This window comes from Microcebus murinus, chromosome 27 (assembly GCF_040939455.1).
Source record: "Microcebus murinus isolate Inina chromosome 27, M.murinus_Inina_mat1.0, whole genome shotgun sequence".
In the NCBI taxonomy this organism is placed as follows: domain Eukaryota; kingdom Metazoa; phylum Chordata; class Mammalia; order Primates; family Cheirogaleidae; genus Microcebus; species Microcebus murinus.
Genome location: NC_134130.1, coordinates 5,300,041 through 5,318,544, shown reverse-complemented (window position 1 = coordinate 5,318,544; position 18,504 = coordinate 5,300,041). Strand labels below are relative to the sequence as shown.

The 18,504-nt window shown below is 61.3% G+C and overlaps 2 protein-coding genes across 3 annotated transcripts in view; one reads left to right on the top strand and one right to left on the bottom strand.

Annotated features, from left to right (window-relative positions):
* The window catches only part of HDGFL2 (HDGF like 2), an 18,203-nt gene extending 11,372 nt beyond the window's left edge, over positions 1–6,831 (top strand). The window contains exons 7-16 of one of the 2 annotated variants that reach the window (XM_075998331.1): positions 802–964; positions 1,139–1,214; positions 1,326–1,638; positions 2,796–2,899; positions 3,764–3,837; positions 4,129–4,199; positions 4,598–4,699; positions 4,920–5,133; positions 5,839–5,968; positions 6,514–6,831. In XM_075998331.1, coding sequence (XP_075854446.1) covers positions 802–964; positions 1,139–1,214; positions 1,326–1,638; positions 2,796–2,899; positions 3,764–3,837; positions 4,129–4,199; positions 4,598–4,699; positions 4,920–5,133; positions 5,839–5,968; positions 6,514–6,613 — 1,347 coding nt within the window. In that variant the 3' untranslated portion in view covers positions 6,614–6,831. Of the gene's footprint in view, positions 1–798; positions 965–1,138; positions 1,215–1,325; positions 1,639–2,795; positions 2,900–3,763; positions 3,838–4,128; positions 4,200–4,597; positions 4,700–4,919; positions 5,134–5,838; positions 5,969–6,513 lie in introns of both variants that reach the window. The other variant, XM_012769255.3, reaches the window with a different exon arrangement.
* On the bottom strand, positions 6,812–18,504 carry PLIN4 (perilipin 4). Its single transcript, XM_075998330.1, has 8 exons — positions 18,443–18,504; positions 18,246–18,312; positions 17,648–17,780; positions 16,857–16,918; positions 10,173–14,421; positions 9,873–10,060; positions 8,968–9,057; positions 6,812–8,895 (listed from the first exon to the last, which is right to left on the bottom strand). The coding sequence occupies exons 2-8, from the start codon at positions 18,294–18,296 to the stop codon at positions 8,563–8,565; spliced, it is 5,106 nt and encodes a 1,701-aa protein (XP_075854445.1). The 5' UTR covers positions 18,297–18,312; positions 18,443–18,504; the 3' UTR covers positions 6,812–8,562.

The window sequence follows — 18,504 nt, the reverse complement described above, 5'->3', positions numbered from 1 at the left end:
CCTCTGTGTGCCTATGTCCGTGTGTGCCCATGTGTGCATTATGTGCCCACGTGTGCAGTGTGTGCCCACGTGTGCGGTTGTGGGCCGGCGTGCTGTGGGCCGTGAAGACAGTAGAGGAGAGCAGCTTGTCTTATTTGGTCTCCACGAAAGATTTTGCACAAAGTGGCTGGGCGCAGTGGCTCACCCCTGTAATCCTAGCACTCTGGGAGGCCCAGGCAGGAGGATCACTCAAGGTCAGGAGTTTGAGACCAGCCTGAGCAAGAGCCAGACCCTGTCTCTACTAAAAATAGAAAGAAATTATCTGGATAACTCAAAACATTTATACAAAAATTTAGCCAGGCACGGTGGCGCATGCCTGTAGTCCCAGCTTATTCGGGAGGATGAGGCAGGAGGATCACTTGAGCCCAGGAGTGTGAGGTTGCTGTGAGCTAGGCTGACACCACAGCACTCTAACCCGGGCAACAGAGTGAGACTCTGCCTCAAAAAAAAAAAAAAAAAAAAAAAGATTTTGCACCAAGTAAAGGTCTTGCCACTATGAACCTTGGGGCTCCAGTGCCCCCCACTTCACCACCGGGGACGCGAAGGGCCCTGACAGAGCTGAGGCCTGAGTTACCCTGGTAGCCTGTGATCCCTGGTTTTCACTCGGGCACAGGCGGGTTTGCAGCAGGTCATGAGGGAGGGCCCAGCGTGAGGAGACTGTGGGGTGGGGGGCACAGGGGGATCTAGCCTCCCCTCGCCCCCCGTGGCCCACTCTCCATGCTGGCCTTCTGACTCCTGCCTGTCCCCGTTGCTTCCCAGAAGGCGCCCTCAGCCTCCGACTCAGACTCCAAAGCAGATTCCGACGGGGCCAAGGCTGAGCCTGTGGCCGTGGGGAGGTCAGCGTCCTCCTCCTCTTCCTCTTCCTCCTCCTCCTCCTCTGACTCGGACGTATCTGTCAAGAAGCCTCCACGGGGCAGGAAGCCAGGTAGGGCCTGCCCGGCGCCTGCAGCCTGCACTCCTGCACCCATGGCCCTCTCCGCCTGGCCTGTGCTGGGGGCTCCTGGGGTGGTCCCTGTCTGCTGGAGCCCCCCTGGAAGCCCCCTCAGCCCTAGGAGAGACCGTGCTGAGACAGTCACGCTCCCCCTTCCTTTCCCTGTAGCTGAGAAGCCTCCCCCAAAGCCCCGAGGCCGGAAACCGAAGCCTGAACGGCCCCCATCCAGCTCGAGCAGCGACAGGTGGGTGTTGGGGTCACCTCTGGAGGATGGGGCTGTCCACCAGCCGAGGCCACAGGTGCGGGGCCTGGGCATCCACGGGAACAGGAGCCCCAACCACCCTCTCGCCCGCAGCGACAGCGAGGAGGTGGACCGCATCAGCGAGTGGAAGCGGCGGGACGAGGCGCGGCGGCGCGAGCTGGAGGCCCGGCGGCGGCGGGAGCAGGAGGAAGAGCTGCGGCGGCTGCGGGAGCAAGAGAAGGAGGAGAAGGAGCGGCGGCGCGAGCGGGCCGAGCGCGGGGAGGCCGAGCGCGGGGCCAGCGGCGGCAGCAGCGGCGAGGAGCTCCGGGACGACGAGGAGCCCGTGAAGAAGCGTGGCCGCAAGGGCCGCGGCCGGGGCCCCCGGTCCTCCTCTGACTCGGAGCCCGAGGCCGAGCTGGAGAGAGAGGTGCGGCCCTCCCTGGAGCCCTCCCTTGCCTCGCCCACTGTGGCTGCAGCGGCGCGTCCCTGCCTTCACCCCACGTTCATTGAGCAGCTGCTGGGCACCGCCACCATCTCCGGTGCCGGGGATAGAGCGGTGGGAGCGCAGAGGCCCAGAAACCCCTGCTCTGGATGATGTGATGGTGATGTAGGGGGGAAGAAGGCAGACAGGGCACAACGTGACTGTTGTGTGCAGTGTTTTCCGGAGTGTTCAGTGCCAAGGAGAATAAAGTGGGTGCATGTTTGTGGGTAGACCCCAGAGATGTCAGTAGACCTCAAAGGCTTGAGTTTAGATTTTAGTAAGGATCCCAGTGAAGGGAGAGGGGATCTGTGAAGGAATCCAGGGGGAGGTGTTTTAGGCAGAGGGCATAGCCCATGCAAAGGCCCTGTGGCAGGACCTCACCTGCTGTGTTGGAGGTGCAGCAAGGAGACCCGTGTTGCTATAGCAGAGGGAGGAGGGGGAAAGGGAGGAGAGAAGGCAGGGAGGAGACGGGGCAGGTCGTGTGGGGCCTGCTGGGCTGCAGGGAGGACTTGGGCTTTGATTCAAGGGAGGTGGGACCCATGGAGGGCTGTGGGCCGAGGAGGGACCGGCCTGACTCAGGTGCTCAGAGTTTCCTTCTGGCCACTCGGGGAGTAGTGGGGAGGCCTCTGAGGTGGGTGGTGACTATCAGGCCCTGTCTATACACGTGTGCTGTGGGCCCTGTCAAGCTCCCCACCTGTGGCACTGGCTGTTTGGCCAGAATCCAGTCTGACCTTCTAGACCGAGGTCCAGAGACCCCATGCGATGGTGACCCCTGGGCCAGGCCTGCTTTGTGGGAACAAGAAGAATGCTCTCTACTTTCCCTATCACTCCCTTTGTCACCAAAGGGGATGGCACTCCTGGTGTAGGAACTGCCCCAGCCTGTGCCTAGAGCTGCCGGCCTCAGGGCAGTGGGGCTGCCTCAGGGTGGGGCCTCAGCTCCAAGACTCCAGGGTCCTCTGTCCCCTTCCACCCTGCCCCACCAAGTCTGCACAGAGTGGAGGGACAGCAGAGGGTGTCTTGCTACACGTCAAGGTGGGTGGCTTAGGGGTCTGGGACAAGCCCTGCTTCCCACCACTCCAAACCCCCTTTTCTGGCCACTGTAGGCAAAGAAATCATCCAGGAAGCTGCAGTCGCAAGGCTCGGAGCCCCTGAGGAAGCCCGGCCAGAAGGAGAAGAGAGGGCGGCCGGAGGAGAAGCCCCGAGCCAGGTTAGCCCCCTCTGCCTGCCCGTGCTCCAGGGCCCTCAGCCCTGTGCCCTCGCGGAGAGGCTTCTGGACTCAGTTTCGGTGGCAGATCCAGTTGAAATTTCCAGTTCTTGAGGCCTGTCAGGTTGCACAAGATTCATTGCTGCAGGACCCCTCCCCTTAGAGCAGGGGTCTCACCAGGGTGATCCCAGCCCCAGGGGACACTCATGGTTGTCACAGCTGTGGAAGGAAGTACTCGTGGCTTGGAGTGGGTAGAGGCAGGGACGCTGCTCAGCACCCTGCGGTGCCCTGGACGGCCCCTCTGCAGAGAATGCTCTGGGCCCAAGTGTACCCAGTGCCAAGGCTGAGAAGTGATGCCCCTGCCCTTTGGTTTTAATTCCGAGACCCCCCCATGATGAGGAGAGCCACCTCCCGCTCCACTTTGTATGTGGGATTCCAGCCGTCAGCGCACAAACCTGCTTAGTGGGAACTGGGCCCTGCGGCGCGGTGGCCTGTGTGGAGTGGCATGTGGGACCGTGCCTCGGTAACGCTCCGCTCCCTTCTTGAGTGTCAGTCCTGAAGCCTTTTCATAACTCACTCACTCGGTTGTACCAGCCCTTTGCCATGTGTGAAAGAAAAGAGTTCTGGGATTCCGTGTTTGCCTGTAAGAGCCAGGCGGCAGGCTCACATCTTTGGTTGGCAGCTTCCCTCCACTTCTGCCCTGGGCGTGGGTCGTGCCGGGGCCTTGACCCTCCCAGCTTCTTGGGCCTCCTGAAGGTTCCCTACTGCAGCAGCTGCAGGCCCCAGCCCCTTAGTGGGAGGGCGGGGGCTGGGGCAGGGGCCACAAGGACACTGGTCGGGCCCTTCTGAGGGAGCGCCTCTCCGCAGGCCCCTGAAGTTGGAGCGAACCCGGAAACGGTCTGAAGGGTTCTCAGGGGACAGGAAGGTGGAGAAGAAGAAAGGTGAGGCCCTGGTTGCTCCAGCCCTCTCTCCCTGTGACTGGAAGGGAGGAGGGGAGGGCCATGATCCCAGATGTCTGGTCCTAGAGGGGTGTGTGTGAAGGTCCTCGGCCAGCTCTGGGCAGGGGCACCCAGATGTGGCAGAGGGTGGCAAGCTGGGCCGAGTACATGTCCAGACCCAAGGCCCCAGCACTACTCCAGAGGGTCTTAAGCCACTGCCACTGAGCCAGCTGACACCTGGGGCCTCCACGGCCCTGCTCTCAGGCCTGGCGGTGCTCTCTCTCCTGGCCCCAGAACCTTCCGTGGAGGAGAAGCTTCAGAAGCTGCACAGTGAGATCAAGTTTGCCCTGAAGGTCGACAACCCGGTGAGAGTCCCGACGTAGCCATTCCCCTGAGCCAAGCAGTCCCCTCTGCCACCTCCCATCCAGGGCTCCCTTAGAAGCCTCGGGAAATGGAGGCAAATCCAGGGTCCCACAGGTGGGTGGGGTGGGGGTCCGCGTTCCTTTCGCTTATAAGCAGATGGGGGTCTTCCGTCTTGAGGCACAGTCTCTTCTCCCCAACAGGTGGCACCATGGTGGTCCCACCCCCACCCCCACCCCAGAGTCTACCTGTTCCCAGATTCCCCACCTGGTGGGTGGGGAAGTGGCACCATTCTGCTGAGTGAGCCCTCCCCACGGGAGCGCCCAAGGTGTCCTCCTCCCCAGTGGTGCCTCTGGGACCTCCTTGGCCAGGCCGTCCCTTCTCATTTTCACCCACCCTGCAGGACATAAAGAGGTGTCTGAATGCGCTGGAGGAGCTGGGCACCTTGCAAGTGACCTCTCAGATCCTGCAGAAGAACACAGACGTGGTGGCCACGTTGAAGAAGGTATGGCGGGATCACAGAGGTGGAAGGTGCTGGTGGCAGGTGGGGTGAGGCTGGGAGCAGGTGTCTGCCCTCGGTCATTGAGGAGGCAGTGGGCTGGCCAGCAAAAGTGCCAGGCCCAAGGAGCTGCTCTCCTTGGAGGCGTGGTCGGGAGGGGTGGCCTCGCTGGGGTTGAGGGTCTCAAGGCCACTGCATACGCTGAGTCGGGCTGCTCCGTGGCCAGATTCGCCGTTACAAAGCCAACAAGGACGTGATGGAGAAGGCGGCCGAAGTCTACACTCGGCTCAAGTCCCGGGTCCTGGGGCCCAAGATTGAGGCGGTGCAGAAAGCAAACAAGACCGGGCTGGAGAAGGAGAAGGCCGAGGCCGAGAAGGCCGAGGAGAAGCTGGCCGGGGAGGAGGCCCCCAAGGGCAAGGTGGAGGACGAACCGAGCACTGGTGAGCGGCGGTGGGCGGCTGGGCCCCTAAGCCTCGGTGGCTCGGCTGCAGAGGCAGGTGCTGTATGGCACCTTCTAGAACGGGGCGCAGCTCTGCTGTCGTCCTCCAACCCAGGAGTGGCGTGTTCCCGCCAGACCCTGCTCTGTCCCTGGGGCAGCCAGTGAGTGGTGTTTGGACTCCGCTGTGGCCAGTCTGGGTACAGGCAACGGGCTGCACGCTTGCGGGGCTGACCGGGCCGACTCGTGGCACGCATGCACCCACACTGCTCGTGGGCTCAGCACGGCCATGGAGCTGTGCACGTGGTGGGGTGGGCGTGGGAGTGTGCCCCAGGAGGCAGCTGCTGGAGGTTTAGGGGAATGAACTTACGGGGTCACAGGTGGGCTGAGAGGAGACAGGTATGTCAAGCAAGGATGGTGGCTGGGGGGGACTCTGGGGTCAGGTGATCTGATTACAGATGCTCAGAGCAGCCGTCGGGAGTGCTCACGAGCCATGCTGGGAAATAGGCTCACTGCATTTGGGCGGGCACAGGGGTTGAAGAGTATGGGGTCCCACCAGCCACGGTGCCCAGTGTGGCCCCCATCCGGGATCCTGGAGAGCCGAGGGTCCTTCAAGCCCCTGGTCCAAGTTGGCTTACTCTCGACAGGGAGGGTAGGGGGTCCCCGACTACAGCCTAGCAGTGTCCCATGACCCACCTGTCCCACGCAGATCTCTCAGCCCCTGTGAATGGTGAGGCCACGTCCCAGAAAGGGGAGAGCCTGGAGGACAAGGAGCTGGAGGAAGGCCAGGACTCGGAGGAGGGGCTAAGGGGTGGCTCCTCTGAAGACCTGCACAATGAGTAAGTGTCACCAGGCCGGGGTAGCCTGCGTTGGTGAGCTGCTCACACCAGGCCCTCCCCATGCTGGGATGGATGCCAGGGATGTCACCCCCCACCTCTGTGGTGAGCCCCCAGGGTCCAGCTGGCTGGCACCTCCTCCCAGCAGCCCCTACTGGGCCTGGAGGCGGCTCCAGGCCTTTGAGCCTCCTGGGCAGGTGGCTTCTTGCTGACCCTCCAGAGTGGCCCAGGCAGGCACCGTGAACAAGCCCTACCCTATGATGCTGGCCAATGCTGAGAACCCCAGGCTGGCGTCTGGTGGCCAAATTCAGCCCTTTATTATCAAGCAGCTGCCCTGCACCGGGCCTGGCTGGCACTGAGCATGGTCCCTTGGGACGTTTGCAGCCCCTGGTCGGGGAGGAGGGACAGGTGGGAAGGTGTTGCCCCGGTGAACGTAGGTGACGGGCATGGGGTAGAGCTCTCCCTGGGCCCCTTCCCCACCCTGATCTCCCCAGAGGCCGGGAGGGGGCTGGAGGATGCTCATGCCACCTTTGCTGTGTCCCCATCAGCAGCCTGCGGGAGGGCCCCGACCTGGACAGGCCTGGGAGTGAGCAGCAGGAGTGCGAGCGGGCGCGGGTGGACTCGGAGTCCCCGGACGAGGAGAGCTGAGCGCAGGCACCGAGCCGGCCCGCCCCGAGCTCAGCCCACAGTAGACGCCCGTAGGCCACCCCGTGTCCTTCCCCAGCCTCCCAGGCGAGCAGAGAACTTTTGGGGAGACGCTGTGCTGTTTGTTTGTATTTGTCCCCTTGGGTTTTTTTTCTGCCTAATTTCTGTGATTTTAAACCGACATGAAATGACTATAAAGGGTTTTTTAATGAAAAAATCACTTTTATTGGCTTGGTTTTCTAGCGGTGCCAGTGCAGCTGGGGCTGGAGTTGGGAGCTGTTTGCAGCTGTCACAGGGCTCGTTTGGGACAAAGGGTTCAGCTTTCAGGCCACTGTGAGCTCCAGACCCAGCCCAACCCTACAGGGCAGATTGTGAAGGAGACAGGGTGGGCTCAAGGGAAGCTTTTCTAGAAGGAACGAGGGAGAAATAAAAACATCTAGACTTCACAGCTCAACCAGAGGCCAAGGTTTGACCCTTCCCGCGTGTGGCAGCCCAGTGCCCCGCAGGGCAAGCAGGAACAGACGTCAGGGAGGACAGAGGCGTGACTGGGCTGGGAGGGTGGGGACTGTGCTGTCCCTCAATGCCCCCACCTCCCTCCTGGAATCGGCTGTTGTCCTTCCCGCCCAAGCTGCAGGTGGCTCTGGGTATCCAGACAGGCCCAGGGCATTCAGGCCAGGGACACTGTGAGTTATCCATTGTCCTCAACAATCAGGGGCCACAAGGGAGGCCCCTACTTATCCGGCTGCGTGCCAGCTTGCTGTGTGCCTTGGGCAGGGGCCCTCCCGCTTTGGGTTCCTCTTTCGTGTGTGTAAGGGGGTTGACCCCAGCCTCACAGGACTGCCGTGTGTGTTCACAGTGGCTGCGCGCTCAAGCCCCCAGCCTGGGAGGGCCGAGTTCCCTGCAGCCCAGCCGGGAGTCAGGCTGTGGGGTGGTGGGAAGGGGCGCCCTGAGCCCTGCCCTGTGTGTGGCATGGATGGACACCCCGGCCACCAGGCCTATTTTCTGCAGTTGGCGGTGTGTTGTCATGGTCTCTGGGGACCGTGAGACTGTGCCAGCATGCGGGGAATGAAGGGCTGCCCCAGGGGTGCTGGGCCTCCACGACTGAGCCAGCCCGGGGCTCCAGCTTTGAGCGCACGTAGTGCATGGGGCAGGTCTCGTCAGATACCTGTGCCCTGTGGGGAAGCCCTTTGTTCATGTTCTTGAGCAGCAGCCTCCAGGCCCAGCCTCCTGAGGGGCCACAGAGCCTCGGGTGTACGCACGGTTGGTGGCACTGCGGTAAGTGGCTGGAGGCAGGAAACAGCTAGTTTGGTCACCGCTCCCCACCTCTCCAAGTTGTGCAGTCCTTGAGCCAGGCCAATGCAAAGGCTACTGACAGCTCTGTCCCCGTGAAATCCCTTCTCTTGGCCACAGCAGGGCTCGGCAGAGGCAGCACAGGTCTGCCTGGGATGAAGGTGGCATTTTCTCATACATCCTGGTACAAGGGAACGTGGTCCTCCAGACCTGAGTATTGGTTAGGGCGGGGGACACGCGTGCAGAGCGAGGACAGAGCAGCACCACCCGTTACACTGGAAGCTATGGGACCATACTGTGGGGCCGGGAGAACCCCCCAAAGATGGTGTTCCTGGTGGGGCGCTTGGAAGACCTGCTAGGCTGGCAGGTTTCTGCATCGCTTTCCTAATTGCAGTGCTCACTCGAGGTGTTTGAGGTAAGGTCATTGGCCTGTGGTCTTGGTGACCTCAGGCTCCCAGGGCAGGGGAGGGACCAGCAGTGCTCGGGGAGAGGCGGCAGGTGCGGCTGGACTCGGGTCCCTGCCTCCATGGCCTCAGTACTGGGCCCGCTCCAGCCCCCGGGGTCCAGGACTTTGGGGAGCCACGCTGGGGCTGGAGCGGGGGAAGGTTCGGAGGAGGCTGCTCAGGCCGGGCAGGGAGGTCCCGCGCCCTGGTCTGCAGGAGCTACAGCCGCTGCCCAGCTGGGGCCAAGGCAAAGGGCCCCACCAGCCAGCCGAGGGGGGGGCTGTGCTGCACGTCCTCCAGCAGCGCCTCCAGCCCCTGCCACGCCTGGCGCACGCCCTCGCGGCTCTGGGCCAGGCGCTCTGCCGGCAGCTCCTCCATGCAGCCAGCGGAGGACACGATGCCGTAGAGCTCGCAGACGCTGTGCCGCGCCTGCCCGACCCGCTGCTGGAGCTCCGCGGGCAGGCCCTGGAGGCCGGAGGCCAGGCCGCTGTAGGCTGTGTGCAGCTGCCGGGCAAGGCTGCAGACTCTGGGCAGAGCCCCGGCGTCCTGCTCCTGGGGGAGGAAGGCGCCAGGTGAGGGGGGGCCAGCAAGCCAGGGGGTGACCTCAGCCCACGCCAGACGCACCTCCTGGGTACCAGTGTTGTCCACGCTGGCGCTTAAGCCCTGGTCCAGATGCAGGGGCTGCCTGTCCAGAGGCTGTTTGCCCTCTTCAATCTGGAAAGAAAGAAGCCAGCAGGGGAGACAATGGCCTCTTGGCAAGGCCCTGTCACACTCCCTCCCAGGGACCAGGGGAGGTGCTCAGAGTCCTGGCCTGGGGACCTTGTGTCCAGACCTTTCCCGAGGCAGGTGGAGTGGCCACGAGTCTAGAGTCAGTCGCACCCTGGTGGCTTGTGTGAGGAGGCAGTCATCCGGGTTCCCTGTGAGCTCAGGGAGATGTAGGAACATAGCGTCGTTGGGGTCTTGTCACCCCTCAGCTCAAAACCCAGGGGTGGCTGCAGTGAGGTGAGGCATGCTGAGGGTCCCAAGGACTGACATGCCCTGGCACTGTGGATGTTTGGGGCCAGAGTCTTCTCTGAGATGGGAGCTGTCCTGGGCGCTACAGGTGCTGAGTAGTGTCCCTGCCTCCACCCGGTTCACGCCAGGAGCACCCTCCCGTCATGACAAGTGCTCCCTGGGGGCAGAATCACCCCAGGTGAGACCCCCTGGGTTAGGGGATTCCAGTGACCCCCCCCCCCAGGGACCCTGCGTCCCATGGTCCCCTGCCCTGCTGAGGTCCTAGGTGGCTGCACGTTTAAATCCATGCCTGAGTGGGGTGGGGGAGAAGAGGGCAGTCCCAGGGGTCACCTGGCCTGTACCATCTGCCTGTCGGGAGTTTATTCTGGTGTCCGGGTGAGCAGGGAGCAACCTGAGTATTTTTCCAAACCCTTAACTCAGGTCTCCCCTTGGGCGCCGTGGACAGTGGAACCAGGTCGCTCTACGGGGCCCTGCAAGGACTCTAAGAAGTGACGAGGGGAGGGGACAGCTCTTACCAGGCTGCAGCAGTCCTCCAGCTGTGCTAGGGCGTCCCTGGCTTGGAACTGGCTGTGCTGCAGGTGGCTCACGGCGTGTTCAAATGCCCGCTGGCGGAAGCCGGGGGTCAGGTCGCCTAAGCGGATGAAGTAGCTTCCCTGGTCAGCCGAGAGCACCTTCGGCCCAGGCTCGGAGGCAGCCAGCTCAGCTGCGGAGGGAGGTACATGGCTCAATTTAAGAAGCCCCTTGGGGTATCTGCGTGTGGCGCCAGCCCGAGGGACCCAGCTCCAGATGGGGCATGCCCCTCCTTGGCTCCTCACCTTGCTCCGTGGCGCTCATGGGCTGGAAGATGTCCCCCATTCCCTCCAACTCGTCCTGCAGTGCTGCAAAGCCCATGGCTCCTTTGGGGCCACACATGGCTGCCAGCTGCCCCACCTCCCCCATGCCCGGGGCGGCTTCTTGGGGGAATGTGGCCACATCACACACAAGGCCCTTGGTGGCAGCTGTGGCTTCCTGGGCAAGCTCCGAGCCTGCACAGAGTGGGGCTGGAGGGCTGGAGACCCCCACGGTCGGGGCCTCTCGGGGGCTCAGGGTGGTCTGTTCCCCTCTGTTGTCTGCGGTCCTGCAACTGGAGCGTTCACCCCACATGGTGTCCTGGGTACCAGGTAACCAGTTCCGGATGGTGCCGAGGCCAGTGTGGACAGCCCCTGTGGCCACATTGCCTGCCCCAATGAGCCCAGCAGACACTGCGTCTTTGGTGCCAGTCAGCATGGTCTTACTGGTGTCCAGGCCCCCCTGGACGGCCACTTTGGCCACGTTCATGGCACCAGTCACTCCACTGCCAAGGGTGTTCTTGCTACCAGTTAGGACAGCTTTGGTGGTGTCCACACCTGTCTGGACAGTCCCTTTGGCCACATTCACTGCCCCAGTGAGCCCAGTGGACACTGCATCTTTGGTGCCTGTGACAACAGACTTAGTGGTGTCTAGGCCCCCCTGGACGGCTCCTTTGGCCACATTCACGGCACCGGTCACCCCACTGCAGACGGTGTCCTTACTACCTGTAAGCACAATCTTGGTGGTGTCCAGGCCAGTCTGGATGGTTCCTTTAGCCAAATTCACTGCCCCCATGGCCCCAGTGGACACTGTGTCTTTAGTACCAGTCAGCACAGTCTTGGTGGTGTCCAGGCCCCCCTGGATAGTCCCTTTGGCCACATTCATGGCACCGGTCATCCCACTGCAAACAGTGTCCTTGGTACCTGTCAGGACAGTTTTGGTGGTGTCCACACCAGTTTGGACGGCTCCTTTGGCCACGTTCACAGCACCGGTCACCCCACTGCAGATGGTGTCCTTGGTACCTGTAAGCACAGTCTTGGTGGTGTCCATGCCAGTCTGGATGGTTCCTTTGGCCACGTTGACTGCCCCAGTGAGCCCAGTGGACACTGTGTCTTTGGTGCCAGTCAACACGGTCTTGGTGGTGTCCAGGCCAGTCTGAACGGTTCCTTTGGCCAAGTTCACTGCTCCCATGACACCAGTGGACACTGAGTCTTTGGTGCCTGTGACCACAGACTTGGTGGTGTCCATGCCCCCCTGGACGGCCCCCTTGGCCACATTCACGGCACCAGTCACCCCACTGCAGACGGTGTTCTTCGCACCTGTTGCGATATTTTGAGTCGTGTTCAGCCCGGTTTGTACAGCCCCTTTGGCCACGTTCACTGCCCCAGTGAGCCCAGTGGACACTGCGTCTTTGGTGCCAGTCAGCACGGTCTTACTGGTGTCCAGGCCAGTTTGCATAGTCCCTTTGGCCACATTCATGGCACTAGTCACCCCACTGCAGACAGTGTCCTTGGTGCCTGTCAGCACAGTCTTGGTGGTGTCCACACCAGTTTGGATGGCTCCTTTGGCCACGTTCATGGCACCGGTCACTCCACTGCCGAGGGTGTCCTTGGTACCTGTCAGGACAATCTTGGTGGTGTCCACACCAGTCTGGATGGTTCCTTTGGCCACATTCATGGCACTAGTCATCCCACTGCAGACGGTGTCCTTGGTGCCAGTCAGCACGGTCTTGGTGGTGTCCAGGCCAGTCTGGACAGTTCCTTTGGCCACGTTAACTGCCCCCATGACTCCAGTGGACACCGTGTCTTTGGTGCCAGTCAACACGGTCTTGGTGGTGTCCAGGCCCCCCTGGATAGTCCCTTTGGCCACGTTCATGGCACTGGTCACCCCACTGCAGACAGTGTCCTTGGTGCCTGTCAGCACGGTCTTGGTGGTGTCCACACCAGTTTGGACGGCTCCTTTGGCCACATTCATGGCACCGGTCACTCCACTGCCAAGGGTGTCCTTGGTACCTGTTAGCACAGTCTTGGTGGTGTCCACACCAGTTTGGACGGCTCCTTTGGCCACATTCATGGCACCGGTCACTCCACTGCCGAGGGTGTCCTTGGTACCTGTCAGGACAGTCTTGGTGGTGTCCAAGCCAGTCTGGATGGTTCCTTTGGCCAAGTTCACTGCTCCCATGACCCCAGTGGACACTGTGTCTTTGGTGCCAGTCAGCACGGTCTTGGTGGTGTCCAGGCCCCCCTGGATAGTCCCTTTGGCCACATTCATGGCACCGGTCACCCCACTACAGACAGTGTCCTTGGTGCCTGTCAGCACAGTCTTGGTGGTGTCCACACCAGTTTGGACGGCTCCTTTGGCCACGTTCATGGCACCGGTCACTCCACTGCCAAGGGTGTCCTTGGTACCTGTCAGGACAGTCTTGGTGTTGTCCACGCCAGTCTGGATAGTCCCTTTGGCCACGTTGACTGCCCCAGTGAGCCCAGTAGACACTGTGTCTTTGGTGCCCATAACCACAGATTTGGTGGTGTCCAGGCCCCCCTGGACAGCCCCTTTGGCCACACTCACTGCACTGGACACCCCACTGCAGACAGTGTCCTTGGTACCTGTCAGCATGGTCTTGGTGGTGTCCACGCCAGTCTGAACAGTCCCTTTGGCCAAGTTCACTGCCCCAGTGAGCCCAGTGGACATTGCGTCTTTGGTGCCAGTCAGCACAGTCTTGGTGGTGTCCAGACCCCCTTGAACAGCCCCTTTGGCCACATTCATGGCACTGGTCACCCCACTGCCGAGGGTGTCTTTGGTACCAGTTAGGACAGCTTTGGTGGTACCCATGCCAGTCTGGATGGTTCCTTTGGCCAAGTTGACTGCCCCAGTGAGCCCAGTGGACACTGTGTCTTTCGTGCCCGTGACCACAGACTTAGTGGTGTCCAGGCCTCCCTGGACGGCCCCTTTGGCCACATTCACAGCACCAGTCACCCCACTGCAGACAGTGTCCTTGGTACCTGTCAGGACAGTTTTGGTGGTGTCCAGGCCAGTCTGGACAGTTCCTTTGGCCACATTCACTGCCCCTATGACACCAGTGGACACCGTGTCCTTTGTTCCAGAGATGACAGCCTTCGAGGTATCCAGACTGCCTTGGACAACCCCTTTGGCCACATTCACGGCACCAGTCACCCCACTGCAGACGGTGTTCTTTGCACCTGTTGCGATATTTTGAGTCGTGTTCAGCCCGGTTTGTACAGCCCCTTTGGCCACGTTCACTGCCCCAGTGAGCCCAGTGGACACTGCATCTTTGGTGCCAGTCAGCACGGTCTTACTGGTGTCCAGGCCAGTCTGCATAGTCCCTTTGGCCACATTCATGGCACCGGTCACCCCACTGCAGACAGTGTCCTTGGTGTCAGTCAGCACAGTCTTGGTGGTGTCCAGGCCAGTCTGGACAGTTCCTTTGGCCACGTTAACTGCCCCCATGACCCCAGTGGACACCGTGTCTTTGGTGCCAGTCAACACGGTCTTGGTGGTGTCCAGGCCCCCCTGGATAGTCCCTTTGGCCATGTTCATGGCACCGGTCACCCCACTACAGACAGTGTCCTTGGTGCCTGTCAGCACAGTCTTGGTGGTGTCCACACCAGTTTGGACGGCTCCTTTGGCCACATTCATGGCACCGGTCACTCCACTGCCGAGGGTGTCCTTGGTACCTGTCAGGACAGTCTTGGTGGTGTCCACGCCAGTCTGGATGGTTCCTTTGGCCAAGTTCACTGCTCCCATGACCCCAGTGGACACTGTGTCTTTGGTGCCAGTCAGAACGGTCTTGGTGGTGTCCAGGCCCCCCTGGATAGTCCCTTTGGCCACATTCATGGCACCGGTCACCCCACTACAGACAGTGTCCTTGGTACCTGTCAGCACAGTCTTGGTGGTGTCCACGCCAGTCTGGACAGTTCCTTTGGCCATGTTCACTGCCCCCATGACACCAGTGGACACTGTGTCCTTGGTTCCAGTGATGACAGACTTTGAGGTGTCCAGACTGCCTTGGACAACCCCTTTGGCCATGCCCACTGCCCCCATTACCCCACTGGACACTGCGTCCTTGGTGCCCGTGAGGGCAGATCGCGTGGTGTCCAGGCCTCCCTGGACCACTCCCTTAGCCGCGTCCACCACGTTGGCCACCCCAGAAGAGATGGTGTCCTTGGTCTTGGTCATCTTGGAGCACACCTGGTCTTTGGCCCCAGACACGATTTGCTGAAAGAGGACAACGGGTGGTTAGGAGGAACCGAGAGCCACCTCCTCCCCAGACGTTTGCTTTCCTGACTCCTTCGTGTGCCCTATGGAGAGAGGACTGCAGTCACCTAGAGGCCCCACCTCCCCGAAAAATGAGCTGCTTCCCTCTACCCTCATCCCCCAGTGGATGTCCCCCTGGACGCTCTCCAAGCTGTGGCTCTGCAGGACATGCCTCCACAGGCTCTGCGTCACAGAGCGCCCCATGATTCCCTCCCCCTCCGTACCGGCAGGTCCTTGAGTCCTCTTGAGCCCTCGCCAAGGCCCCATGACCTGGGCTCCACGCAAGTCAGAGAGTTCAAGTTTTTTTTTCATCTTGCCTATGCTCCGTTCATGCCAAATTTTGAACCTGGTTTCCTGCTAATGCTACGGAGGCCAAATTCCTTATTAAAATTAACGTGCTCATTAAAATTAACGTGCTCAAGTCAAAGAAGTGAATCAAGGTTCAGAAAAGTAATAACTGGCCGGGCACTACAAAATATAGAAAAATTAGCCAGGCGCAGTGGCTGCACCTGTGGTCCCAGCTACTTAGGAGGCTGAGGCGGGAAGATCCCTTGAGCCCAGGAGTTGGAGGTGGCAGTGAGCTGTGATGACACCACTGCACTCCAGCCTCAGCCATAGAGCCAGACTGGCTCAAAAACAAAATTGAAAAACAAACATACCCCAAAATAAAAGTTTAAAGAAAATAAAGAGAATAACCAGAGAAGTACAGAGATTGGCATTAGGTTTAGTCATAGGACCTCACCGTAGCTTTAATCAGTTTTGTCTACTGCATGGCAGTTTTCTCTAGTTTAACCCAACTAAACGGGCTGATGGCCTCGGAGTTACCACCACTCGGGTGTTACCCTGAGTGTGCTGGGTTTTTGTTTTTTGTTTCTTAGACAGCATCTCACTCTGTTGCCCTGGCTAGAGTGCCGTGGCATCAGCCTAGCTCACGGTAACCTCAAACTCCTGGGCTCAAGGGATCCTCCTGCCTCAGCCTCCCGAGTAGCCGGAACTATAGGCATGCGCCACCAGGCTCGGCTAATTTTTTCTTTTTTTTTTTTTTTTGAGTGAGACGGGGTCTTACTCTTGCTCAGCCTGGTCTCAAACTCCTGAGTTAAAATGATCTGCCCGCCTTGGCCTCCCAGAGTGCTAGGATTACATGGTGCTTAGTCTTGGTCATCTTGGAGCACACCATGTAGGAGTGCTAGGATTACAGGCGTGAGCCACCACGCCCGGCCCCGAGTGTGCTGTTTTTAATTCAGTGGTTGGAGCAGTTCTGTCCCCCGCAGGACACTGGGGGATGTCTGGGGACATCTGTGGTCATCACAATTGAGGGGAGCTCCTGGCATGGGGTGGGTAAAAGGAGGGACGCTGCTTAGCACCCTGCAGTGCCCAGGATGACCCCACTCCAGAGACTGACCTGGCCCCAAATATCCTTAGTATTGCGGTTGAGGAACCTTGGGATTATGTTCTCACCACCTGTCTCTTGCCCAGCCTTGGTGCAGGTGAGCACCCTGGGCTCTTTAGCTGGAGAGACCTGGGTTCAAATCCCACCTCTTTTCCTGCACTTGCTGTGTGACCTTCAGCAAGTCACATTCCCTCTCTGGGCCTGTATCTTCATCTGAAAACTTTGGATTACAACAGCTCCTCCTTCAGGGGTGGTGCAGATGAGTCAAGATGCCCGAAGCACTTTGCAGCAGCAGGTGCTTAATTGGTGCTAGCGGGGAGGAGTGGGGCAATGTACAAGGGGGGGGGCAGCTGCCGGGGGGGGGGTGGGGGGGGCCTCTGAGATCTGCTGATCTGGCAGGTGTCGGGGGAGAAGGGACTCGTGGGAGACGCCACATGGGGGTGTGTGCCGGGCGGAAGAACTGTCCCTGGGCCTTGACGTGAGTTTACCTCCTGCTGTCCTAGATCAGCCCCTCCACTTGGCCGGGCCTTGGGGACAGTGATAAGGCCAGCGGACCCCAGGTGCTGAGGACCGAGGGTGGACGCAGCATAGGTTGCTGTTCAGCCCCTGCCTGTCCAAGGTTCAAATCCCTACCACGTCTCACTGTGTGACCTCCAGCAGGTGGCTTAACGTCTCTGTGCTTCTGCAGTCGTGTGGGGCACTGTCCCTCCCTTGGGAGCACTAACTACGAGAAGTGCTTAGCACGGAGCCTGACACCCAGAGAGTACGTTGCCAGTGTTTTGGTCACATCGTCCTAGGCATGGACTAGCACAGGCTGTCCAGAGTCCAACCGCGCCGGGGAGCGAGGCGGCACTGCACCCATTTCCCAGACAGGAAGGCTGCGCCCAGCAGGACACCAGGGGTGTGTCTGCCTTCTCCTTGGCTATGGCAACCCCCGGCTGGTAGTAACTGAGACTTCTCAGGAGGGGGCCCCGAGGGTCTCAGGCCGGGCTCATGGGGCCCTCACCTTTTCCGAAGGCTGCTGTGGCTTCTCCATGTCCCTCGCCATCTGCTGTGGGTCGGTGGCCGCTGTGGGGACAGGGGCTGGTCAGGGAGGGCGAGGGACGCTGGTTTGGATCACCAGCTCTGATGCCCATTGCGCAATTGGCGGGCACAGCCCAAAAGGTCAGGAATGTCCCAGCCACCCTGCCAGGGACGGCAGGAGGTGACTTCCACGGCCACCAGCCAGGCTCAGCCACCCACCCTGCCAGGGCTCCCTGGACCCCCCAAGGCCTCAGTGCCCCGGAGCAGGGCCCTGCGGAGTTTTCTCTGCTGGGCCTGGGTGCCGGATGCCCACCCTGAGCTCCGGAGCCCCCATAGCCTGGTGGGGGGAGGCCCCGCCCCGCCCCCACTGCAGCTGCCAGCTGCCCGTCGCAGGGCCAGGTATGTGGAGCAGAAGTCAGCTGCCTGCGGCTCCGGGCCCAGAGCGGGGCCCAGCCCGGGCGGCCACCCCGACCCTGGCTCCCTGCACAGCCCCCAGCACCCGGCTGTGCGGCCGCAGGGAAGGCGCGTGCAGAGCACCCCACCGCTCCACGGAGCATCAGAAACGGGGGAGGGGCATCGCAGCGAGACAGGCCAGGTTCCAACCCCACTTTCACTGCTTATACCTCCTTGGGCGACACCCCCCAAGCCTCGGTTTCCCCGTCTGGCACTAAGCAAGCATGCCAGCGTCCTCATGTCTAGTGAGGCCATGTGGGCACACGTGAGGGGCTCCCAGGTCCACCCACAGAGGTCCCCGCTGTCGGGCCGTCCACTCACCCTGAGCCTGGGTGGCAGGGCCACCCGCGGGCTCGGCACCCGGCCGGGCGTCTCTCGCGGAGCTGTGGGCGTTGGCCACCAGGTTCCGGGCAGAACTGAAGCCAGGCAGGGACCCCAGGAAGCTGCTCAGGGTCTGCAGGGGTGGGGAGGGCAGCTTGAGCCGGGCCGGCCGAGACGGGAACAGGGAGGGAGGAAGCATCCTTCAGCCCCACGCTGCCCCCGCCCCTCGCCCCTGGGTGACCCCGGGAAAGCTTTGAAGCCACTCTGAGCCTCAGTTTCCTCGCTGGGCAATGGGCAGGTTCAGCCTGCCTCCCAGAGGAAAGGGGCATCTCCCAAGTCCCCAGAGAGCTTTTCCTCTTAGCCCCATTGCACAAATGGGGAAACTGAGGCTCAGGCAGGCACTGAGGCTGGCCCAAGGTCGAACAGTGGAGAAGGCGCCGAGGTTACGTGAGCCCTCTGCCCCGGCTTGGGACACGCGGGAAGAGTTGGCATCGTGGCTCCCAGAGCCCTCCCACCCCAGGGCCCTGGAGGTCACCTTCCTGAGACTCCAGGGTCTCCAGGCTCCAGCAGGGAACTGTCCCTCCCTCCTGTCCCTTACCTTGCCCTTGGGTTTGGGGGGGTCCCGGCTGCCTTCGTCCGGAGCAGACATGGTGGTGCCTGAGTGGCTGGAAGGGGGCAGAGAAGGTGCGAGAATGGGCTTCCCCCGCCTCCGGCTCCACACCCGTCCCGCCAGGCAGTGACCTGGAGGCCTGGCCTCGCCCCAGTGTCACCAGGGACAGGCGCGTCCCCGCTCACCTGGGCTGTGTGGGGTCCCTCAGAGCGACGGGCGGCTCGGCAGGCAGCTGGCTCTGCTGGCG